Raw genomic sequence first — 26,148 nt, 5'->3', positions numbered from 1 at the left:
CCAGGTCCTGGCTACCCCTGGCTGCCCTCCGTCCCCTCCTCCCTAGCTCTGATCTGTAGATCTAGAGCTCTCCCAGAGAACATGTAAACAAATCTGGGTAAAACTGCATTTCTCCAGGTTTTCCTTACATTAGTGAAAAACCTCTTGGGCTAAGAAAAATAATAATAGGAAGGGCTACCCCAGTGTCAACTTCCCACAAGGCTTGTCTTTTGCTCATCCTTTTGTAGAAAACTATTAAGTCAAATCAAATACTTTTTGCCTGGCTTGCCCCAAATGGTATTAAACATTTCTTTGGACTACCTTATTCCTAAATTATGACAAACGCTTATCTGAGCATACTGTTCTGCCATCTTGTTACTGAAGGTGACTTGGAGATGAGGCCAGGCTTTTGTGCAGGTTGGGATTCTGGCTGTGTCTGTTTCGACTGCGAACAGATGAAAACATAGTGTTGCAGCCTGGCACTTTGCATTTGTGGAGCTGGCGGAGGTGCACAGTTTTGTAGTGGGCCCTAAAGGTCCCTTTATTACTATATGTCTTTTGGCAGAGGTGACAGGTAATGGGCAAACCAGAAGGTAGACTGGCAAGGCTCTGGTCAGCCTTCTCCATCAGCACACAGATGGGGTACTCGTCTTCCCCGGGGACAAGGCTCGGCCCTTCAGAGTTCCCATCACTGTCCTCCATAAGCACGGTGCCTTCTTCACTTGCCCCATCAGAGTCCCAAGAGGAATGGCTGCTGCTCTCTGACTTCATGCTTGAGGTAGTGCTCAAATCCAGGATGGTGCCCTCACTCAGGGGACCAGAGTTGTAGCTCTCCAGACTGGCACTGTGGACTTGGGTTATTGGGTAAACCAGACTGCCCATTCGACTTGTTCCCTTGAAGATGACAGATGTCTGGGAGGCTTGCTGTGTGAAGGCCACATCCTGATAGGCCTCCTTAGCCACATCTTTCAGAAAGTAAGCTGCACGGAAATGATCTTCACTGCTTTCCAATGCTTCTTGGTTCAAGCCTTTTTGGTGGAGGTTTACATTTGAACTGTGTCTACAAGAGTAAAAAAAGATGGTTAGCAATGGGCTGGGCTGCTATTTTAGAAAGAGTCATCATTCTAAGTGGAGGGAGACAGTAAGATACCAGGAAAAGCTTGTGGCATGAGAGAAGTGGTGGTAAGGGGTTAGGCCCCTGTGGAATGTAATGCAAGTCTAGTGGACACTGGCCCACTGTCATTCACTGTTTGTCAGAAATTAGCATTCACCAGGAAAGCCAACAGTTTGGAAACTGGAAATATGTAGTTCTCTTCAATTTCCACCACCTTATTAACATGTAACTTCCTATACCTCATCTGTAGAGAATGGCTAGATTACTTCAATTAGGCCGGTTTAATTGGGACACTGGAACCAGAAGATCCCATGAGAAAACTAGTTAAAACTATAAGGAACTAAGCAGAGAACTTTAATGAAACCAAGAAATATTATCTTCTAGAGCTTCATTATTCAATATGATAGCCACTAGCCATACATTGCTACTGAGCACCTGAAATATAGCTATTGAAATTATAATATTGTGAATATACTGAATTAAAATATGTCACTAAAACTTACTTTGCCTGTTTGTTTTTACTTTTTTAAGGTGGCTATTAGAATGTTTGAAACTTCCTATGGGGCTGGCATATTTCTATCGGATTGTGTTGGTTTAGAGCATTTGCACACACTTTACCCCAGAAGTTCTACAGGTATGGGTGAAAATCTGATTGGCTAGAAATTGTGTGTGTGTGTGTGTGCGTGTGTGTATGTGTGCACGCGCAGTTCAGTTCATATTTGCAGTGTTTCACTATGTACCAGACAGAAGTTTTGCAAACGCAGCAGTGTGAGCATACCACCAATCTTCTACCCAATGATTACCCCTGTAGGGAAGATAATGAGTATCCATTACAACACATGCCTTTTACTCATATGTTATCATTTGGATGTAACTAGTAAATCAATTTTGTCCTTGCTGAGAGATCTCCTGCTAACTTCTGACAATCAAAAAACATCCCTTACCAAGGGGCCAATCTTAAAGGTGACAGGAGACTTGTTCAAAACAGAGAAAATACCTGTCCCAATACAGAAAAGAATGTATGCCAGGGTCAAGTTGGGAAAAACACCCTCACCAAAATAACAAGAGCTGAAATTTTCTTTTCTAAATCTCCACCAAAGACGTCTGTGTGTGAGGCTTAATCATACTTCATGTAATGTATAAAATTTACTATCAAACTTTCTCTTCTATGCCCTTACACATTTCTTTTCTGGACAGAGTCAGAATTACAGTCCCATGGGCCGGCCCGGTGGCGCACTGCTACAGTGCGCTGCTTGGGAGCGCGGTGGCGCTCCCGCTGAGGGTTCAGATCCCACATACAGACCGGTTCCCGCTCACTGGCTGAGCGAGGTGCGGGTGCAGCACCGAGGGTTGCGATCCCGTTGCCGGTCCCGGTCCGGTATGGGCGCGACACTGAGGGTTGCGATCCGTTGCCGGACACGAAAAAAGACAAAAAGGAAAAAAAAATAATAAATAAAAAATAAAAATAAAAAAATAAAAATAAATTAATCTTCTTGTTTTATAGTGAAAGCATTAAAATACGTAAAATGTTATTAGGAGAGATTTTACCAGTTCTTAAAGCTAGAATTTGGGCCGGCCCAGTGGCGCACTGCTACAGTGCGCCGCTTGGGAGCGCGGTGGCGCTCCCGCTGAGGGTTCAGATCCCACATACAGACCGGTTCCCGCTCACTGGCTGAGCGAGGTGCGGGTGCAGCACCGAGGGTTGCGATCCCGTTGCCGGTCCCGGTCCGGTATGGGCGCGACACTGAGGGTTGCGATCCGTTGCCGGACACGAAAAAAGACAAAAAGGAAAAAAAAAAAAAAAGAATTACAGTCCCAGATGACCTGCTTTGAGAGCAGTTTTTTTCAACTGCAACTCTGCCCTGTGATTATGTTAGCATTCTGAGTTGAAGGGGCTGGTATATGTTGGGAGAAAACCAGACACTAGATTGACATATAGGTTCTAGTATATACAAGTGGCTAAAAGAAGGTCAGACAAACATATTCTGGAAACTTGTACAGAAATGTCTCTACTGCAACACAGCAAACCTCTGGGCCTCATGCCCAGGTCCTGAGTATCCCATGAATACCAAAAGCTAACTTGTGGGTTCCTCTCCCCCATTTCAAACCTCAGAGAGTTAGATGGATTTCCTGAGGTGCCATGTCCCCTAAGACCAGTGACTGCTACAACCACAAAAACCCTCTGGACCATGTGCCAGGCTGTTTCTAGAACTTTGCTAATCTTGTGCCCATTGCCCAAGTCTGTATCTCTTTCCTTCAACTTCTACCTTCCCCTTCACCTCTTCCCCCTGGCTTCTATTTTGATTACTTAAGACCAATGGTTCTCGAAGTGTGGTCTGAGCACCCCTAGTGGTCCCTGAGATCCTTTCCAGGGGTTCCTGAAGTCAAAATTTCATGATTCTAAGACATTATTTGCCTTTCTTTCTCTTATTCTCTCATGAGTGTGCGGTAGAGTTTTCCAGAGGCTACACGATGTGATACTGCAATGGACTGAATGCAGAAACAGATATGAGACTACAGCTGTCTTCTACTAAGCCAGATATTAAAGAGATTTGCAAAAATGTAAAACAAAGCCACTCAGCTTACTAAATTTTTGTTTTGGAAAAAGTTATTTTTTTCATAAAAATGTGTTAACATACAATACATTTATTGTTATTTTAAGTGATATAATATTGATTTTTTCAGTTTTAATTTCTCATATAGTAAATATTGATAGATATAACCTCAAAAGAGAAAAGCTCTTGAGGGTCCTTAGGTTTCAAGTGTTTGTATAGGGGTTGTGAGACCAAAACACTTGAAAGCCACTAATTTGGACACACCTTTTCTTCCAGGAAGCCTTCCTTAAATTCTCAAGTTCTCCGATTAGGCACCCTCCTGAGTGCCCACAGCAGCCTATATTTCTTCCATCGTAGTAGTCAACACATTCAGCTGTAATTATCTGTCTACTGGTCTGTCTCCCCCACTACATTGAAGGCCTTAGTAAGAAGAGACTGTGTACCCAGCACTTATCACAGAAGGTTCTTAATACATATTCGTTGGCTAAATAAGCATTCAGGGTTCTGTTCCAGTCCCTTCCTGATGGGCCCTAGTACCTGCTGTTGGTAGTAGCAGTGGCTCAAAGATGGGAAGTTAGTTGTCCTTACAGCAATGTGGTTCTCATCTCTGACTCCGAGAAATGGTGGTGAACCTGGGTCCTGCCCACAAAGTCCTATTTAAAATGGTGTCATTTTGCTGACTAGTTAGCTCAATTGGTTAGAGCATGGTGTTATAACACCAAGGTAAAGGGTTCAGATCCCCCTACTGGCCAGCCACCAAAAAAAATAAATAAATAAAAATAAAAAAAGAGGTGTCATTTAAATCACAGATTGTAGATAAATGCATTCCAAGTTCTAGACTACTGGAATTAGTAGTTTTAATTTAGACTGCAAGATACTTTCCTGTTTGGGGGGGTGCTCATATATAAAATAGGTCAGAACATAAGAAAATATTAGATATATGAGAAAATAAATACCAGATGAAAAAAAAAAAGAAGGCATGTTAGATTTAAGATACTTTTTTTTTTTTCCTTTTTGTCTTTTTTCATGACCGGCAACGGATCGCAACCCTCAGTGTCGCGCCCGTACCGGGCCGGGACCGGCAACGGGATCACAACCCTCGGTGTTGCCCCCTGCACCTCGCTCAGCCAGTGAGCGGGAACCGGTCTGTATGTGGGATCCAAACCCTCGGCGGGAGCGCCACCGCACTTCCCAAGCAGTGCACTGTAGCAGTGCACCACCGGGCCGGCCCCATAACATGCCTTCTAATTTAGTAGATATTTTAGGTTAAACAGCATCATAAATATCAAGGATAATCTGACCGAATAGACTCTCTCTTTATAACAACAGCTTATTCATGAACAAACATTCTTCCTCTTGGAGGATGAAGGAGAAGGACTGGTTCACTAATTAGGGTGCCCTGGTGGTTTGGTTCAACATCTTAGCAACAGAAACAGGAATTTTAACTAATATCTCCTGCACTCTATCCTCTTTGCTAAAGACAATGAGTGTGTTCTTAGGAGCCCTGTCTAGGAATGTGTGTGGGAGTCTGTACATTTTCAGCTTCTTAACACTTAACAAATTAGGCATTACAGTATGGACTAAGTCGGTGGTGGTTTTGAACTGCTTCAAGTCAAGCTTGTTTGAGCAAATGTAGCCTTTTAATATCCCAAGAACGATTTAGTACTTATCATTCTGCATTTCATCAGACAGCTGACCCTTTCCTTAAGCCTCCTAGGGTTGCCGTTTGGTATGCTTGCTCTTCCTTTTATAGGCTGGGGAGGAGGGTGACCTAAAGAGTGGTTAAGTGTCTCAAGTTCATGAAGAAAAGCACAAGCAAGATGGTAATGCCAGTGCTGTGTCCCCAGAGTGATGAGATACTCTTAAGTGGGCAATTTGTAAACAGTTTGACTCTGCAAGTATGTCATGAAAACCCAGCATCTTTCAACCACACATCACAGCCCCTGAAATAACCTGCCAATCCTTTTTTCTTTGGTACCTTAGTTTTTAAAAAATATCAAGCAGTTATTCTTCTTTTCAAATGTACCTGGTTAACTAAAAATCAGAGAAAATGTCTCATTTGATGGACTTCATATTATGAAATGAGAATCAGACAAGTTTTGGGAAGCTACAGAGATAATTTAAAAAGCTCCCTCCTCCCTCCTCTTCAAATAGTTATTTATCTTTTACCCAAGATGCTAATGTGAAAACTAGTTCATGATTCCTTACCACACCCCTTGAGGCCAGATATGTTTCAGAATCCAGAATTCTCAGACTTCAAAAACGCAGAGTGATGCATACATTGAAATATTATGAATGAACTTATTATAGGAATCTTTACATATTTCTGTAATGAACATATAAAAAAATCCACATAAAGAGAGATTTTTAAAAGATTACAAATAGCCTCACATCATTTAAGGTCAGGTTTTACAGCAGAATGAGTTTAGATTTATGGAACTGAAAACTTATGAATGTGGAACTATGAAATTTCATAGAACAGTGTTTCTTAAACTGTGGTCCCCTGAGCTGCACCATCAGCATCCCCTGGGAACTTGTTAGAAATGCAAATTCTCTGGCCTTCCCCAGACCTACTGAAGCAGAAATTCTAGGCGTGGGGCCCAAAGTGTGTGTTTTAACAACCTCTAGGTGGATCTGATGCATGTTAAAGTTTAAAAAACACTGCCTTAGAAGAATGATTGCCAGCAGATGCCTTACCTGTCTCTGCTCCTGCGGGAAGGGAAGGTGGCATTACAGCCCTCCACTGTGCACGTGTGTGTTTCTTTGGCATGTATATTCTTTTGGTGCATTTTCATACTGCAAGCATTTTTAAAGGTCTTTTTGCAGATGTTACACTGGAAGGGATTTTCTTCCTTTTGCCTCGCTAATGCATGCTGACCCATGTGCTCCAGTTCTTTAGGATCTTCGAGAAAAGGAAAAGCCATTCCCCTGTTGGACAAAGCACTGAAGAGTCCCCCAGCCAGCAGGCGCTGTTGCAGTTCCACGTAGTCAGGAAAAGAAACTCGGGGTTCCATCCCATGTGTGAAGTGGTGTTCACGGCCACCATCCTCAACCTCCCTTGGCACCATGGTCAATGCCAGCTTCTGTTCAGTCTCCCTCTCTGAGTTGTGTGTGGCCTGTTCAGGGGTTTGGCTGATGGTTCCACTGGACTCATTCACTGATGGGAGATGGCAGGGCCTTTCTCCTTCAGTGAGAGACTTCCTTAAACTTTCTGACTGTGTGTGCTGCTCCTCAGGTGCTCTGTCTGACTGAGGACTGCAGGCCTCTGGCTCATCTTCACTGACCACCTGCAGGGGCATGTCTTCATCCGAGCTGAGGTTGTGCCTCTTCTCATTAGCTATTTCCACAGCTTCCTTCTCTATTTTGATAGGCATACTGGACTTACGGGATTTCTTCTTGGGAAGGGCATCGAATGGCACTTCGTTTGAAACCAGCTGTTCTGGGATTGAAGAGGACAACAGAGGGAGAGAAGGCAGCATCCCAGGCGTGTTTGCCAGCTCAGCGGGAGTGGATGGACTGCGGTAGAAAGGAAGGACTGGCTGGACTGTCTTTAGGTTGGGAAAAAGCACACCATTTTGCCCAATGCTTGGGAAGGCTGACTGGCCTTTGGAATCCTCCCCTAAACCACTGTAGCTGGGGAGAGGCCTACAGTCTGGAGATGTCAGCAAGAAACCTGGGCGCTTGTAGTTCTCAGAACTGGCCAGAGTCAGGCTGTTCCTGAGATCTTTGTCCCGGTTATTTCTATTCATTGGCATGTGCAGCCGAGGGTTGGGGTTGGCACTATGGCGGTTCCGACTCCTCAGGGAGCTAAATACCATGTTACACCCTTCAATGGTACATTTATGCTTGATCTTCAGGTGGACAGCATTGTAGTGGATCTTGAGGGTACCTTTGTCATAGAAGGTCTTCTCGCATGCAGTGCAAAACACCCGGCCCTTCTTTGTGCCAAGGCTGTTCCTCTCGGGCTTCACTTTGGTCTCAGGGGATAACTGTGTCCTTTCAAGCTTTGCGACAATGTTGTATGAATTAGAGTCACTTAAATGGGCACTGTCTCCTTTTTTAGTAACAGCATCTGGACAGTTTAAATACTCTTTTTCAACCTGAAATGATGTGGAATTGGAAGTTAAGAAGCTGCTGTCAGGAAAGGGCCCGTGGATTTCCTGTTTGGGGTCCTGATCTTGGTCATGACCCTGCTCCAGCATGTATTGTTCGGGAAGTGACCCTATCAGTGCAGGAGGCAGAGGGTTGAAGAATTGGAAAGGCAGCATGAAAGTCATGTTGTTTATGAGGTTCTCAAAGGGGTGCATACTGCTGGGGTTTCCTTTGTCCACAGGAGTGGGGATGTTAGAACTCCTATGGCTGCAGCTCTCAATGAAAGCCCTGATATCTACGTTCGTTGTGGAGGGTGGTATGATGATAGATTGTTCTTCTTTCTCTTGAATTGCCATGAGCTCAACTATGGACTTGGTTTCTCCAAAACGAAGGAACTGCTGCAAGGTGGCCACTTCTTCCTCACTGGTCATGATGCTCCAGTGATCCAACACCTTTCCTGATGCATCCTAAACCAAAACCAGAATTTAGAAGTGTGATCAATTTACTACTTCTTACCTTTTCCTCTAAGAAAGTAGCCATTTGGTCAGGCCTCCACAAGACTGTAGGGCACCTTTGTGTATAACAGAAAAAGACACTCCCTGTGGATGAGCACAGGGCTTGGGGAGTTCAGCAACTGCTCACCCCACTCTCTCAGGCCAGAAACTTTGTGCAGAATATAAACTTCACAAATGTAAGTGGTGGTCCTACAATTGGTCCAAAAGAGAGAAATAAAATTATATTACTCAAGCCAAACTCGGGGATATTTGGTAATTATTCTTCACCTTATTCCAAACCAATTGGTTGTCTTGCATTAAGCATAATAATTTTCCTCACTAAAATTAAAATATGTATCAATTGAACAATAGTAATTTCTTTTTCTAAAGAGTATAGATGTAGCAATCAGGTCTAAATAAGCTCAAGTATTCATTTGTTGCAAGTTTAATAATCTTCCCAAGTAACTAACATCAGAAAACAAATGAACCCGTATTGATCTATTGCTGTGTTCACAAAGCAAAGCTGTAATTACGCTGGAGTGTTGGAGATCTTTCAAACTCTAGCAAGCCTAACTTTCCCCAAAACTACGATAAATATTTTATCACAGAACATGTATTTGAAGGCCTACTGAGATTTTTCACAGTGCATGTAAGAGTTTTGAAGATGATGAGGAATGTAACATCATAAATTTTTCATGCACTAGAGGTTCAAGGTAATTGATTCCATATTTTTAATCCTTACACTGGAAAGCAAGATTATTAGGGTCATTAAATATTGATCTATGTCATAATGTAAGATCATAATGCTACTCTACATAAATGGTTGTTTCTAGCCTGCTGAGGGTCCAGCACTAGAGGTGAGCAAATGTGTTTCCAGGGAAAAATTATGGGCTTCCGAGTTTGAAAGAAGTGGGTTCAAATTCTGGATTTGCTACATACTAATGGAATGACTTTCAGCAAGATTTCTGAAGCACTCTGAGCATCTGGTTTTTCTGTTAGAAAATGAGAATAATATACCTACTTTATAAGACTACTAGAAGAGGATCTACATCAGTAAATGTTGTTATTAGTGTTTGTTTTAATGAAATGGCTTACTTGAGTCAGACTGAAGTCTATGTTAGTCTCGAAAATACATCCATCCCCCATTTCATTGAAATTTTTACCAAAGCTAGCTGATATTTTCTAGTGTAGTGGCAAGAAAAAAAAAAATGCTGTAGCTGTTTCAAATCTCAAAGGAATGATATAATTCATCTCAGTAAACATGTTCTTTAATTGTAAAATTACCTTTATTTTCATATCCTCTTTGAATATGAAACGTGAGGCCTATGCCCATAGCATAGTCTGGGAAGAAAGGTAAACTACTATGCAAACTAAAGAGGAAGAAGGGATGAAGGGCATAGATCACTGGAGAAGAGAAGAGGAAACATAGGATGCCAAAAGAGAATTCGGGGAGAGAAAGAGAATGAGAAAATGAATGAACACAGAAATATCACAAGAAATAGAGCCTAGGAAGGAAAACTAGCAGTGGGATGGCAGAGGGCTTTAAAGGACAGGACGGTATGGTATGAAATTGTAAGTTGTTTGTTGTGTGGTTCTGTAATGTAAGTTCCCTTTATCACCCCCAAATTCTCAGTAAACTCTGATACAGACAGCATCTTGTGTCAGTAGGTAGTTTGGGGATAAGAAAAGAAATGAAGGCAGGCCCTGAAAGGGACAAATGATTTACCGTGGAAGAGGTGGCTTAGTGAAAACTAAATCAGAGAATATGTAAAACCCCCACATCCTGAAGTTTCACAGATATCCTGGGGAAAGCACTGGACTCTCCCCAGAACATGAGGTAAGGGTTTAAACCATTAGAAAAAAAAATTAAAGGGAAGGATGACCACCAACGGCTGTAGCACTGGTAGGCAACAGGGTTTCATTAGCTACATGGGCACGAATTTCAGAAAACACTCAAGAACAGTGGCCATGATCATGGTACCTGTAGTACGTATCCACGGATGTAATCCTGAAGGGTCCAGTCCAAAGCATGGAGGATCTGGAGAACCTCATCTTGCTTCAACACACTGAAGAGCCGATCCAGTAGAATTTTCAGGCGAACAGGGATGGCCTGGGTCCCATAGAGCATGAGGCTGCTAATATCAAACACCACATTGGACTGGACAATCTCCACCTGGCTTGTTGGATACATGGAGGGGATCCTCAGTTTACTTAGAGCTGAAAAATCAAATTGAAGAAATATCATTTAGGAAGTTCTAATTTTAAGAGGAATACTGCACAGAAAGTAGGCCAGGACTAATTCTCAGTTATCTTTTCCAACAGAAAAAACATGAATATGCAAATGATTAACACCTTAATAACTATCAGGCTTCAAGTTATTCATAGGAAACTCTAAAATAAAATTGACTGGCCTGAAAATTTTCTCCTTTTCTTGTGGCATCTCTAAGGATTGAAAACTGTCACAGACAGTGAAGGAACAAGGAAAAGACAAAAAAACAAAAGTGGCTGATGCACAATCAAGAGGATGAATGATCAAGAAGCATAGAGTCTGGAGATGAAGAACTTGGGCTTGGGAATCTGATGATCTGGGTTTGAGCTAGTTTGCCACTTTCTAGTTGTGGATCCTGACAAATTAAATCACCTAAATCCAAGCTGTTCTTTGCAATAGCCATAAGCCACATATGGCTACTTAAATTCAGTCAAAAATAAATTAAAATTAAATAAAATTAGAAATTCCATTCTTCAATCATACTATTCATGTTTCAAATCCTTAGTAGCCACGGGTGGCTAGTGTAGGGCTGTCAGAATTTGCAAATAGAAAAATAGAATGCCTAGTTAAATGTGAATATAAATTTCAGATAATGAATGGGTGGGATAAATAATTATTTGTTGTTTATCTGAAATTCAAATTTAACTGAGCATTCTGTATTTCATCTGGCAACCCTAGGCTAGAGGCTACTATACTTGACAGCACAGAACATTTCTATCATTGGAGAATGATAACACTGAGGCACCAGTTTCTATATTTTTAGAATGGGGTTATTAAGACACCAAAGAGAGTAGTTAAGATTCAAAGAGATAACATATAGTGTTTAGCTTGTCTCATACTAGTAACTTACTAGTTAGCTGTCATTCTTAGATATTAAATCAGTCCCCAAATAACCATAAGTTATTTAGAGGGAACACTACAGGCCAAGAGAGTGGGAAATATAAAGTTACCATGGGCCACCCATCCATGTCTGCACTGTTCACACTGACGGTGGTTTATTTTCCCAGGTTTGAAACTTTGGCAACTACAGTTCAGAGAACAGCCGATAGCCTGCAAAAGAGGGAAACACAAGTATGCATAGCATGTAAATGATGTGTGGAACGCATGATACATTTACCAGACAAAATGTATTCCTCTGTTCTATAACATTCATTAAGCAATATGTGCCCACTTGATGCCAGGCCCAGAGATGTATATTGTACCCTGTAAAGAGGAGCAGCCGGCCCAGCACCTGGAGTCCGTACACATTACACAGATATTCTGTATGCGAGAATGGGACTTTTTTATAATAAAATATTACGGGTTGGAAGAAAACACCCTGCTCTGTTGTTATTAAGGGCATAGAAAAGCGAACAATCACGTTTTTAACCAAATCTTTAAGTTGACCAGAGCAGCAACCCTGAAAGTTATACAGAGGCCATCTTGGAACAAGTAAAAATGAGAACAATCCGAATCAGGAGTAATCCACATATGGAATTTTCATCCCCCTTCTTCCCCTCCCTGATGTGGTAGAGGCTGAAAATATAAATAGATTTGTGAACACATAGTAGCTGACTACACTGAGGATGATTCCCTGACTCCACTTGTTGGACGGTGTGACTGTTGGAGACAGACACAGGCTGGACAAGCCCTGCATCGATGCCCCAGTTGCAGGTTACAGTGCCGTGTTTGGTGTGGGTGTGTGCAGTGCACAAAAATATAGCTGAAATAGAAAATAGAGATGTATGTGTCTAAAGAAGTTCTAGTATTAAGAACAAAGCTTCACATATATTTTAAAGATGAGTTTCTTAAAAGGAGGTAGAGGCCTGAAGAATATAATCTATTATTAAAGAGAAAAGGACCTCAAAGGAGTTCTGTCAGTGAGTCTCCCAGGAAGAGCAGCTGTCTGGAATCTGTACGATTCAAGAGAGCCTTAAAACTGTGGAGAGTGTGTGTGTTTGGACAAGGGATGAAAAAGCCCTACAATTAGGAGTTTAAATCTCTAATCTGCCAATTGAGGGACTGTGTGGCCTTGCGTGGGAGAGAGGGAAAGTAAACTACTGGCCAAGGACTTGGGAAACTCACTTTAAGGATTATATAACCAGTCTCCACATAAAAATCAGTTGCTAGTGGGATATGATCCAGAAATTCCACTCCTAGATATACACCCAAAAGAACTGAAAACATATGTCCATATAAAGACTCATACACGAATGTTCACAGAAGCATTATTTGTAATAGCTGAGAAGTGGAAACAACCCCAACATTCATCAACTGATGAATGGATAAACAAAATGTGGTATATCCATGCAATGGGATATTATTTGGCAATAAAAGAGAATGAAGTACTGATACATACTACAATATGGATAAACTTACAAACATTATGCTAAGTGAAAGAAGCCAGGTAAAAAAAGTCATAGATTGTATGATTCCATTTACATGAAATGTTAAGAACAGCCCAATCCACAGAGGCAGAAAGTAGACTGGTGTTTACTAGAGGATATAAGGAGCAAGGTAGGGATGGGAAGTGACTGCTAATGGTTGGTGCTGGCAGGGGGGAAAAGTGTTTTCATCTTTTTAAAAAAGCTTTATTGAGATATAATTCACGGGCCGGCCCAGTGGCGCACTGGAGAGTGCGCCGCTTGGGAGTGCGGCGGCGCTCCCGCCGAGGGTTCGGATCCCATGTTCCTGCTCACTGGCTGAGCGCAGTGCGGGCGCAACACCGAGGGTTGCGATCCCGTTGCCGGTCAGTAAAAAAGACAAAAAGGAAAAAAAAAAAGAGATATAATTCACATATCATATAATCCACTCATTTAAAGTACATAATTCAATGATTTTTAGTATATTCATAGAGTTGTACAAACCATCACCACAATCTAATTTTAGAACATTTTCATCTTCCCCCAAAGAAATCTTTGTGTAAGTTTACATATGTTGTCATTTCTCGTCATTTCTCTTCGGTATAGTCCTAGGAATGAAACTGCTGGATCACATAGTAACACTATGTTTAACTTTTTGAGGAACTGCCAAACCTTTCTGAAGTGGCGGCACCATTTTACATTCCCACTAGCAGTGTATGTGGGTTCCAATTTCTCCACATCTTTGTCAACACCTGTTATTGTCTGTCTTTTTGATTACAGACATCCTAGTATGTGTGAGTAGTATCTCGTTGTGGTTTTGATTTGCATTTCCCTGATGGCTAATGGTGTTCAGCACCTTTTCATGTACTTATTGGCCATTTGTATGTCTTTCCTGGAGACATGTCTATTCAGGTCCTTTGCCCATTTTTTAAATTGGGATGTCTGTCTTTTTAGTACTAAGTTGTAAGAGTTCTTTATCTATTCTAAGTACAAGTCCATTATCAGATACATGATTTGCAAATATTTTCTCCCATCCATCTTCACTTTCTTGATGGTGTCTTTTGAAACACAGAAGTTTCAAATTTTTACCAGGTTTTCTTTTTGAGGGGATCAAAATGTTCTAAATTTAGATAGTAGTGATGGTTGCACAACTCTGTAAATACACTAAAAGCCACTCAATTGTATACTTCATAAGGGTGAATTTTATGTATAAATTATATCTCAATAAAAATGTTATTTAAAAAATTGGTGACCATGCTTAAATACAGGTTAAAATTTCCATGATATGACTATCTTCTACAATTTCTTTTGGGTTAGAATGGGCCTAAACAGAGCTGCAACTAGGGATTTTCAGGCAAAGGAATAGGACTGTTCATTACTGAGGTGTACAGCAGATAGCAACAGCATCGCCTAATCCATTCAAGAGGCTATCAAAAAAATGGAAACATGGGAGAGAAAAGGTTTTGCTCTGTGTGAAGTCATACAATTTAATACAAAGAACTCCAAGAGATCACAACACTGTCTTATTCTAATAATGCATGCAGAGGTGATATCATCCCCAAAGGAGTGAAAATTGGTTCTTGGGGGGTGAAAAAATATTATTCTTTTTATGCATAAAACACAAATATACATATATACATAAGCAGATATATAGTGTATGGTGTGATACTGAAATTTCACTGGAGAGGCACAATGAGAAAAAAATTTCTATAATCTCCTTAGGTGTGGAGGGCAAAGAAAAAAAAGATTGAGAAATGCTGTTCTAATGCCAGAAATTATTTTACTTTTTGGTTACAGAGTTTCTACTTGTACATACACAAACGTATTAAATATATGAACATATACATCTATATAACTATACCTATATACATAATTATATATACATAATTATATCGTTACCTTGAATGGAAGTTAAAGAAGAAAAGTGAGCAATGGTTTAATTTATATTACATACTGTCAAAACAAAAATTTAAAAAGGTACCATTAACTTAGTTTGCAGCCCACCTAATATGTTTGTCCAGCATTTCAAACCCTCTGAACATTGGCTCACAGATGAACCAATCATCTGTATATTCTCAACAGATACCAGCACACACAGTACTAAACCTCTGAAATATTTCACAATCTAGATTCTACAAATATGATTATTTTAGAGGAAATTTTTTAAAAGAGAGAAAAGCTCTTATTTTGGACTATATCCCTCAAGATGCCATTTACTCTTTAAAAACAAGATGTTGGAAATATATAAACTCACACTTCATTTATTTGGAAAATAAAACCTGCTTTAACCAGAGAAAGAGATGTCCTTTAGCACATGCTTCCTCCACTCCGCAAAGACACTGTTCAAAAGGCTCGGGCTCATGTAAAGTCCCAGGAACTGTGGATGACTCTGTCTCAGGCTCAGCAAAGCCAAACCGTAGAGGGAACAATTACAAGCACATTTCATAGCCTAAGACTGCAACTTATTTTCTGCATCTCTTGTCACCTCACTGTGGGTTCCTCAACTTTGGCACTACTGACATTCCGGCCCAGATAATTCTTTGTGGTAATTGTATGACGTCTAGAAGCATCTCTGGCCTCTACTCACCAGATGCCAGTTACATCCCACTAGTGACAACTAACAATGTGTCCAGATTTTGCCAAATATCCCTGGGTCCTTTATCACCCCCCATTGAGACCACTGACCTAATTTGGCCGTTCAGTTTCAGGAGCTTCTAGTTTGGGGACAGAATTTTAAACAATTTTATCTATAATTCCAATGCATGAATGCTGCTTTATGCGAAACATTCATGTGGTTCTACGTGAACCCATTTGAATAAGGCTTAATAAAGCTCATTAAACATCTATGGAAATAAATCTCAGAGGAATTATTTATGAACTAAAAAAGCTAATTACAGTATCTAAGAAAACTTCCAATATCAAGGCCCTTGAGTTTTTCCACCCATCTCAGAATCCCACAGCATAGTAAAATTACAGCACCATTATCTAAAGATAAATTGAAAGTTCTAAAATGAAACCAAACCAAAAATTCTAATTACAGGACGAAAAGTACTCATGTAAATCAAAATGGAAAACTCTTAAAATTTACATCCTTTCCTTTGGAATCCTAATACTTCTTCCATTCTTCAGAAACATAGAGCAGATGTTTACAACATTCCGAACTCATCAAGACATGATTATTGCTTTTTATGCACTCATCTTAATCAGACTATTTCTGGAATTGTTATTAGTCACTTTGATGTGCTACAAATCAACATTCAAAATTCTGGTTTGCTTTTTTGTAACTATCATTTACTCATTCATTCATCCAAAAACTATTGATACACCTATTATGTGACAGATGATTTGTTTATTTGCAGTCTTGGGACAGAATGTTAGGACCTAGTTTTTAGGTAGGTTCAACAGACCCACTCCACCCTTGGTCTAACTTCAGCTTGGGGAGATGCTGCCACTGGCGTCTTGTCAGATGTTGAGTTGAATTCCTGGCAGCAGTGGAGGAGATGCACAGACATCTACTGTCAGACAGTGTAGGCCTCTGACAGGATTTTAATTATTGGGCTCAAGAATACAAACTATTTACTTCAAAGCTGTTTTCATCTCTAATATATGCAGATATTTTCATATCACCAAAAATAAATCAGGGGGATATTCTTGGAGGACTGCATGGAAGAGGGAAGAGGGAAAATAGAAGACCTTTGGGGTTCTCAGACTCATGGCACTGGCCCTCTGAGGGGAGTCATTTGTGATCTGGCTTGGTCACAAAGTTGAATTGTGTACCAGCCAGGCAGCTTTTGAGGCTCAAGTTACTTAGTCTGCACTGTCCAGTATGGTAACCACTAGTCACATGTGGCTATTTAGATATAGATTAATTAAAATCAAATAAAATTTAAAATTCAGTTCCTTGGTCATACTAGCCACATTTCAAGAAGCCACAGGTAGCACTGTACTGGAGAGTAGATATCACAACATTTCCATCATCATGGAAAATTCTATTGGACAGTGGTGAGTTCAAGGGTGAGACTAGCTACCTTTCCAGCATCTGCCCTTTGAGATGGTAATGCTTGTGTTTAATAGGTGATCTTATTTAATCCTAACTACATTGTTGTGAGAAGGGAATTATTCTCAGGAAACTTAAATTTATGGAAGACTTATAACTTTCCCAAGGTCACACAGTTGGTGAACTTTATTGAGCATTTATTATGTGCGAGACATTATTTTATAGATGAGGAAGCTGAGGAACTTACAGGCTATCAGTGTGATCTCAAATCTGTATACTAGGGGTGGATTATATATTGAATGTCAATATTTAGTGCTAACTGCAGTTACATTTATGGTCTCATTTAATCCCTAAAACCCTTTTTTTTTTTTTTTTTTTTTTTTAGGTATTATTATATATGTCCTGCAGATAAGGATATTAATGTTCCACATGGTAAAGAAAGTTCATTTGTTGAATAAACATTTACTGACCATTTATAAGCCAGGCATTGTTCTAAATTCTACAGGTTAAAGTGTTGAAAAAGACTGGTAAGGTGCTTATATTCTAGAGGAGAGAGATAGAAAATGAACAAGTAAACAAGACCATTTCAGAATAAGTGTTAAGAAAGAACTGTAGGAGTCTCCCCTTATATGTGGGAGATATGTTCCAAGACCCCCAGTGGATGCCTGAAACCACAAATTGTACCAAACCCTACATATACTATGTTTTTTCCTATACATACAAACCTATGATAAAGTTTAGTTTATAAATTATGCATAGTAAGAGATTAACAATAACTAATATTAAAATAGAAAATAGAACAATAACAATATACCATAATAAAAGTTATGCAGACATGGTCTCTCTCTCTCTCTCAAAATATCTTTCTGTACTGTACTCACCTATTTTTGGACCATGGTTGACCACGGGTAAAGAAAACCACAGGTAATTGAAACTGAGGAAAGTGAAACCACAGCTAAGGGGGGACTACTGTAAGCAGAAAGCTATGCTGGTGATTTAAGTGGGTGGCATGAAGGGGTCAAAATAGAAGTATCTTTCCGATGGGGTCATCACCAAGGGCCTTTGAGGAGGTAACATTTGAATTGAGTCCTAAGGGATAGCAAGGAGCTGGTCATGGAGAAGGAATGAGTGTTTCAGGCAAAAGGCACAGCAAGTGCAAAGGTCCTGAGGCATAAAAGTAGCTGCGTGTTAAGGAAATAGAAAAGAGGTCAGTGTAGCTGGAGTATAGTTAATGAGGCTAATGGCAAAATAGCAGGCTGAGAAGCAGCAGAAACCACATTGTATAGGACCTCGCGGGGCAGGTCAAGAAGTCTGGATTTTGTTCTATAACAGGGAGCCTTTTAAAAAAAGTCTGAAATGAATATGATCTGCCTTGTTAAAAGATACCTCTGGTTGCACAGCTGAGGAGCTTGACCTCCATCCCCTTCACCTCACTGGGCATCTTTCACTAAGAGTCTGTAGAACCTAGGACTGGTCCCAACCTATGTCTTACTTCCGGTTAAGCCAGAACTTTCACCTTATATGTTGGGACATTTGACTATAAAATGGGCTGAATACCTGTTCCTGCCTACCTCAGAGACCTGTTGGCCATATTAATGAAAATATATAGATAAAGAGTTGAAGAGACCAATTACCAGAGTGAGACTTTTATTGCTATCGTGCCCACAAGTAGGTTCTTAGGTCCTCTGAGCTCTGGTGGTCTGACTCTGCACAGACAGAGGTACCAAAAATATCTGAGATAAAAACCTCCATAAAAGTTGCTCCACAATGAATCACTCATGAAAGAGGCAAAGAAACAACTAAAACTCCAAACCAACACCTAGCAGCTAGCTCTGGGCCTGATATTTGGTAAGTCCTCCATTGGTATTATTTGGGAAACTAAATGAATGACTGAACAAATCAATGAGAGAACTACACCATGCTTACTGATTATAGATGCCCACCCAGTATCCTTTTCTCTAATCTGCCTTGGTAGAAGAACCTTAATTTCTAAGTCACTGCTAGTGGTCAGGTGATTGGCCAGTGGTATATAGTAGAAGTTGTTGTGTGGAATAATAAAAGCTCCTTATAAACGGGAGCAGAGTCAGCTAAGAGACCTGTTTGCCTTTCTTCCTTCCTCCTTCTTGTAACAAGAACATGATGGCTGAATTCTGAGGCCATATTGTGACCATAAGGCAACCTTAAAAATGGCTGAGAAGAAAGAATGGCGACTATTATTTAGGAGCTCTTTTGCAAAAAGCCAAATGCACTTATTAGTTTACACACTGACCTTCTTGTTGATTGTGGAGAGGGCCATGTAAAAAGACTCACTAGGAGAGATTACTAAGGCCAAGTTTAGAGTCTGTGGTCCTCCCTTAAGTGTGAGATTCTAAGTCTGGGCCAGATTCTCAGTGGTAAAAAGCGCAAGTCCCTAACTTGAAGTCAAAAAACCCAGTCTGCCAAATCACAAATCATTTTTTAAAAGAAACAAAGCTTTAGAATAAAAATGCTTCAGGTTTTTTCAAGCTGTATTTTTAAATGTTGAATATAGACAATTGCTGTCAATATGTTTGAATTCTGGAAAACTGCAATGCATATAAAAAACTGCTAATTAGAAAACATAATACAAGACATTTTTAAAAGCAGCTGGGTCCCCTGTACCAGCCAGCTGTCCTAAATAAATAAATAAATAAATAAATAAAGCACACAAGCAGCTGGGCCACCTTTAGTTTGTAGGGAGAGGGCTTGGCTTCTCTTCACCTGCAGTGAAATTGTTATCCTCATTCTTTCTGTGTCTGCATAGCTAAGCCTTCCTGGTTCAGGAAACTGCATCATGCAAAGGTGGGAGTTCTCTACCCCACTGCTCTTTGGAGCTGCTATGCCTCCTACACACATTCTGTACTTCGCACTTTTTTTTATTACAACTAGATTTTTTGCTCCCTACCTTCCCTCCTCTCACTTTTCACTAACTTCTTTACTTTTCAAGTTTTTAGTGTTTTTCTCACATAAACAAACCTATAGAGGTACAACTAGAATTCTGAAAATAGTATCGCCATTTGCCAGACGGGCAATAAGGGCAGTTGAGAAAAAAGAGAAGAAAACACATAAGGTCCTTTTGTGTGAGGTAGCTTATCTGTGGCTGACAGCACCAGACTGAAGCCCACCTGGAGAATTACACACAGACCACATGTTCAATCTCATCAACATGTCATGCCATTATCTTCCATTAATAGTTTAACAAAATGATAATCATTTAACAACTTGTTATTTGTTTTTAAAAGAATCTACCATATATTGGTAACCATGGGAAGCCTCAATGGGATACAAAGATGAGTAACTCCCAGTGCAGACACTAGGGGCACATGGCTTCACTGGGGAAAAAAGACACACAACTGGGTTGGTCAAGCACAGCAGAGTGGAGAATATAATTTGTCAAAAATAAGCATGAGTCACTATGTTAAAATCTAGGAATTCAAAATATGCTAAAAACAAACACAAAACTCATTGGTCACCTTTACAGAATGCTAGGAAACCAACGAATTATTCTGAAAACTAGTAAATAAAGGAAAAGAATCAAGTATGTATTCTTTTCTATACAACCTGTATTTCAGGATAACCAAATCATTGATGAGACAAAGGTTCCCTCTGAACGTGAATCAAACAAATGAAGAACTACAATACCACTATTCCACAACTCCTAATGAAAAAGAACACACCAGTCCATTTGCCTCTAGATGGAAGGATACATACCACCACACATCTGGTGTTCTTGCCAAAAAAGTTCAAATCTGAATAGGTTCAAGCCTCTTGATCAACTCCAATTTAAGAAAACACAGGGAACAGAGGAGGGTTTAAAGGGTACCACAAGGAAGCAATCATCAAAATCCAGACTGGGAAGCACCCTACAGGACAAATGACCCAGCTTTTTCAACAGATAAATTGCAAGGAAGAAAGTGAAGTGTAAACCTATAGATTAAAAAAGACAATGTATGGACCTTAGTTGGATCCTAATGTGAACAAACTAATGGTAATATAAAGTTTATGAGTATCAAGGTAATGTGAACACTGACTAGAAATTTAATTACATTAAGTTATTGCTAATATTTTTATGTGCTCTATGCTATATTATTTGTTTAATAAATGAGTCTATATTTTAGAACTACATATTAAAATATTTATGAATGAAATTATATGATACCTAGGATTTGCTTCAAAGTAATACAGTGTTGGTAATGGTGGGGTGAATTGGTAGAGAATATAGATGAATTGGCCCAAAGTCGATAACCATTGAGCCCCCAAGCGCATATCAGCAAGCTTCATTAAACTATTCTAATTTTGGTTGAAATTTGCTATAATAAAAGATAAAAAATAAACTAAGTCAAGGTTCCCACTCCCCACCCAAATTTTAATTTGAGTGAGATGACATAGAGGGAGACAGCAATGTTGTGCAAAGAGGCCAGAGGAGGCTTCCTCCAGGAGGAAGCAAGCGTGCTCTCATTAGCGCACGCAGGAAATACCACAGGCCTAGGCACAAAGAAAGGCTCACCACGTACATGTGTGTCAGACCCAGGAGCATGGGCCATAGAGCACAGGTTTCTGTTATGGGGCAGTGAGAGCCCACGCTGAAAGGTAACAAAAGGTGGGGGTGGGCTGTCCAGATGGACTGCCAGGAGTCTAGCTATGGAGTTCATGAAACCATTAGGGTTCTGAACAATGGAGAGACACTGTTTACTACCAGCACACGTAATAAGGATTTGCAGAGCCTCAGAAACCAGGTAGGCAGCATTTGCAATATAAAACAGCATTATAGAAGAATTGACAAAATCTGGTTTCTCACTGCAGTTATGGGGATGAAAGGAGAGGCCAGTTAAAGACTGAGGGCCTGGAAAAGGATCTGGCAGAGAAAAAGCAGGTGGGAGGTAGAGCCCCTTCAGGTGGCAGATGTTGGGCTGGGTCTACCTTTGTGTAGAAAGTATGTGTGACACACTTGTAGTGTTCTCTTGCTGCTTAGTTCAAAGAGTCATATGATGGGGAAAATACTTGTTCTTTTGATGTCTATAAATCAAAGTATAAACCCTGTGCCAAAATAATTTAACATCTGTGTCTTTTTTCTCAAAATTATTAGTTCTGAAACTGCAAATATTAAAAAAGCAGGAAAACATGCAAATATTACCTTAGAAACCAAACCAAACATTTCTTCTTTAAAAAAATAAAATAAAAATATAGAAATATAAATTATATGGATATATTTTTTCCTTTATAATTTAAATTTGAGAAACCTCAGAGTTAATCTTCAGAAAACTTCGTTAACAAAAAAACAGAAAGAGGTAACTGCATGTATAGGGAACTTCTGAACACAGTTAAATTGGCCTGGGGAAAAAACAAAAAACAAAAAAAGACACTAAACACTTTAGGATAATTTTACCTAAGGTGGACAGTTACATGAGCAATGCAACTTCGTTATTGCTGCTAATGCAAAATAAAGATGAAATTGTAAATGTTTCTAAGAATAATTTTGTAAACATTTCTTTCAGGGACTTAATGAGAACTAGATTTTCAAAACTAAGTTTTTTTTTTCTTTCTTTCTTTCTTTCTTTTTCTTTTTTTTTTAAAGATCAGACTTGGTTAATTATACCATCCTGATCACTGTCTTGAAATTCAGCATGGTGTATCATATTACGATAGATGTAAATGTTAGAGTTGATGGTATAAAAATTTTACCTTCCTAGTGAATAACGGAAGGAACGATCAGAGGGCTACAGGACAAGGACAATGATTTTGGAAGCTGGTGTAGAGACAGAAAATAATTTTGATGTTTGATGGAGTATATGGTAGGATCACACAAATAATCTGCAAGAGGAGACAACTAAACTAATACAACTATATGGAAAGAAAAAAGTTAGAAGCCTAAACAAGAGTTTACCTGATTTCCCTCCACACAGGGCTGTTTAAAATTGGTCTTCACAACATTTCTTCATCTCTTTTTTGCTTTACATTAGTTGAGTGAAATTATCATCCCCCCAAGGCGGAGTCCTCCTGTGATTTGTTATGCTGGTTTATAATAATGAGTCCATGCGTGGATGGGAACAGTGACAGCCTTTTTCCTATAACTATGTGAAGTTTGAGAAGGCCCCAAATTGGACTCTGGAGAAGCAGGTCTGCTCTCTGTTTATACCCACCCTCTTCAGCTAAAATAAGCGTGTGTCTGTGCAGAGAAATGGTGCCACACTGGAATCTTGGAATTTCTAGAATTAGGCCAAAGGACTTCAAAGGATGACAAGATAAGCAAAAATAAAGTTTTCAGGTGGAAATCAATTTGAAAGAAAAGAAAAAAAAAACCTTTCCAGATGCTCCTTCTGCACAGAATCAAGTTATCTTTAACATCTCTCAGATAAGTCATCAAAAATAAGTAAAATAAGCATATAAATAAATGAAATAAAAGCTCTGCAGTAGAATACTCAGGATAAGGTAATTAAACAAATACACTGACTCCATAAATCTTGATCTTAGATATCAAGAAGATGGGTGGCTCAGCATTGAGATTTTTACCTTACCTAGGGTATTTTGTTCTTTTTAAAAAGAGCTGTTTCTGACAAAAGTAACTCACTCTAAATGACATCTGTAGAGGAGAAAATTCACCCTGGGGTAAAGCACACTTCTCCTGCAAATAATTTACTTTGTGGAACCTTTAGGGCATCTCTTTTAATGGCCACTGTCAAAATAACTTCTAAAAATATATACAAAAGGGAAAAGACACTTCTGCACCCCACCTCATAGGCTGCCATTTAATTTTACGACAAACTGAATTTTTAAAATGTTCCCCTGTTTGTATTTATCCCTAGGCATTCATAAATGACAAGTGTGTGCTTAAGGTACAATTATTATTTGTTCCACAGGGAATCTATATAGCTTTTCTCATCCTTCGTGTTGGATCGTCTTTCCAAGCTGATGATCCTGAGGTAACATGGCCCTGGGATGAGGGACTAACTGCTTCATGGGGGAGAGGTAATAAAAAATAATCGTCTATGTATGTACCTTGTGCTTCCAAGACAATTACTCCATGTTGGCTAATATTTCTAATGTGAATTATAACCACAGCAAACAGATCTTTGTTTCACATCCTGGTGGATATCAACGGCCAAATAACTTCAAACTAATCACTTTCCATGTGACTGAAGGAGGAACACGTCTCTAAATCCTTACTAGTCTGAAGGGACTCCATAGGTACAGATGATATTCCAAATTAAATTATGCAGATGTCTGAACATAATTATGAGTTCCCAAAGTATGAGCAGCACGTGTACTAAGTGAAGATTTCACCGTCTCTTCTCAGCATTTAACTATAACAGGAACATGTCTGACCAACAGTTGAGTTGAAATAGTAATAGTTTCCTGGCGAAGTTAAAGTTAGTAAACTTATTAGATGAGAAATCAAACGATGACTTATATCTTGCTCTTTTTAACTATTTGAAAGTATACCGAAAATAATATACTTATTAAAATTCATTATAAGCAAAAGGGGCAGCTATCTTTTCACACCTCCTTAAAGCAAAAATCAAATCCAGCACAATTTGTAACATTTGAAGTAAAGTTCTTTTATATGCTGTACAAAAATTTTACTTTGACATATACAATTTTAATGAGGTTTTAATAATGTATATCAATTTCGGAAGGGACAATAGAGAAGGCAGGACATTTATCACTGAAGAAAAGTTTTAACACATAAACACATATGCAAACTCAGAGTGTCTCTAAGAAATCGTATGAAAACAGCAAATTAAAACAATAAACAAGGAATGAAAGGACACCAGGGAAAGGGAAAAAAAAGATCTGCCAAATGCTGTTCTTCAATTCACTTATTGTCAGGTCAAAATCTTGTCGCTTTGATAAGCATATATTTTTAAAAAGTTGTTACATCTGCTCCACGGTCCCATGCAGTAACACATGTTCTCTCTCGCCCGCGCGCGCACACTCTCTGACAGGGATTCCCAGGGCACCAGTGCGGCCTCTTTTAGGCCCCTTAAGTGTTAACAGCAGGGGCCTGGCTGTGACCATGCGTCTGGCCCGATTTAAACGCCCTGGTCTTCAGAGGGCCGTGGTGAACAGGGCCGTAAAACTAGGGGACATTACTGAACCCTAGGGTGTCTGATCTCTGCCCCCAATCCGCCCCCCTCCCCTGAAACCCACACAACTTCACTCATACAATTCCGGCTGCTAGTTGGCATTCCACTCAACTGTCAAACGCGGGCCGGTGGCAGCCCCACGGCCACAAAGAGACGCCTTAAATGAGAAGAACATGTTTCTACACCACATTTGAGAAAGTTTGGCTCCGAGCTATGCGCTGATTAATATCAGATCTCCTCCTTCACTAGCCTCTCGACAATCTTGTCACATCTGGCTGACAAATCCTCAAGAGCTTATGCAAAGCCAGGCGGCCGGTGGGGCTCGGGTCTGGGCGCCGGGCACCACGCACCGGCCTCCCGCCCCACCGCCGCCCGGCTCGCACCATGGAACCGACGGGGAGCTCCCGGGCCGGGCGAGAGCGACAAGTCGTCAGGGGCGCTGGGAGCAGGGGCCGGGGGCCTTCCCGTCCCCGCGCTTCCCAGGCAAAGACCCGAAGGAAGCGCCCGCCCAGGTAAACCATCTGCAAGTGGCCCGACGCGACTTCGTCCGGCTCCGGTACCCAAACCCTGACGCGGTCGCCCAGTCCCTCGTGCTTTCTGAATCAAGGACGCGGACACCTGGCGCTTAACTGTCCCAACCAAGGACAAGGTCAGTTGTAATGTTAATAAAAATCTACCCATACACCTTCAAACGTTATTTTTACGTCCCGTAAGCTTTCTGACTAGACCTGTTTGGATGTCACTGGTAGTGGGTTTTTTTTTCTTTCTTTTTTTTAAACAAAAGATGTGTCCCACAGTGGGCAGGAGCCTCACCATTGCCATTCGCCCGTCTCCGCAATTCTCCTCACGGAGGTTACCACACGCTCCGTTCTCCAGAGACACAAAGTCCAGGTAGAAAAACGGTCAGTCCGAAATAATTAATTCTGTTTGATTAATTCTGAGGTAAAAGAAAAAAAGAGAGGGGGCATCCGCCATAGGTCGAAACCGAGAGTCCGAACGTCCCTGGACTGAAGCGTGGGGCGCGAACGAGGCGGGAAGAGGTGTGGGGCGGCCGGCTGACTCGCAGTCTCACCCGAGCCGCGCTTCCGACGCGCCGGGCTACTCGGGGCGCACGGGACGTCCGGCGGCGACGCGTCCGAGCCCCCCACCGGCCCTCCCAGCCAAAGACGACGCTTCCTCGGGCCGCGCCGCCACGCAGGTGGCA

The 26,148-nt window shown here is 40.5% G+C and overlaps 1 protein-coding gene across 1 annotated transcript; it reads right to left on the bottom strand.

The window, feature by feature from the left end:
- Window positions 1-263: 263 nt before the first annotated feature.
- Window positions 264-25,239, bottom strand: BNC1 (basonuclin 1). The gene is made up of 5 exons (XM_008567582.1): window positions 25,057-25,239; window positions 11,454-11,553; window positions 10,216-10,451; window positions 6,346-8,207; window positions 264-1,039 (listed from the first exon to the last, which is right to left on the bottom strand). Exons 1-5 carry the CDS (start codon window positions 25,132-25,134, stop codon window positions 355-357), a joined length of 2,961 nt encoding a protein of 986 aa, XP_008565804.1. The 5' UTR covers window positions 25,135-25,239; the 3' UTR covers window positions 264-354.
- Between the last annotated feature and the right edge of the window lie 909 nt (window positions 25,240-26,148).

The sequence above is a fragment of the Galeopterus variegatus genome, unplaced genomic scaffold, assembly GCF_000696425.1.
Source record: "Galeopterus variegatus unplaced genomic scaffold, G_variegatus-3.0.2 Scaffold333, whole genome shotgun sequence".
In the NCBI taxonomy this organism is placed as follows: Eukaryota; Metazoa; Chordata; class Mammalia; order Dermoptera; family Cynocephalidae; genus Galeopterus; species Galeopterus variegatus.
This window is presented reverse-complemented; position numbering and strand designations above follow the sequence as displayed.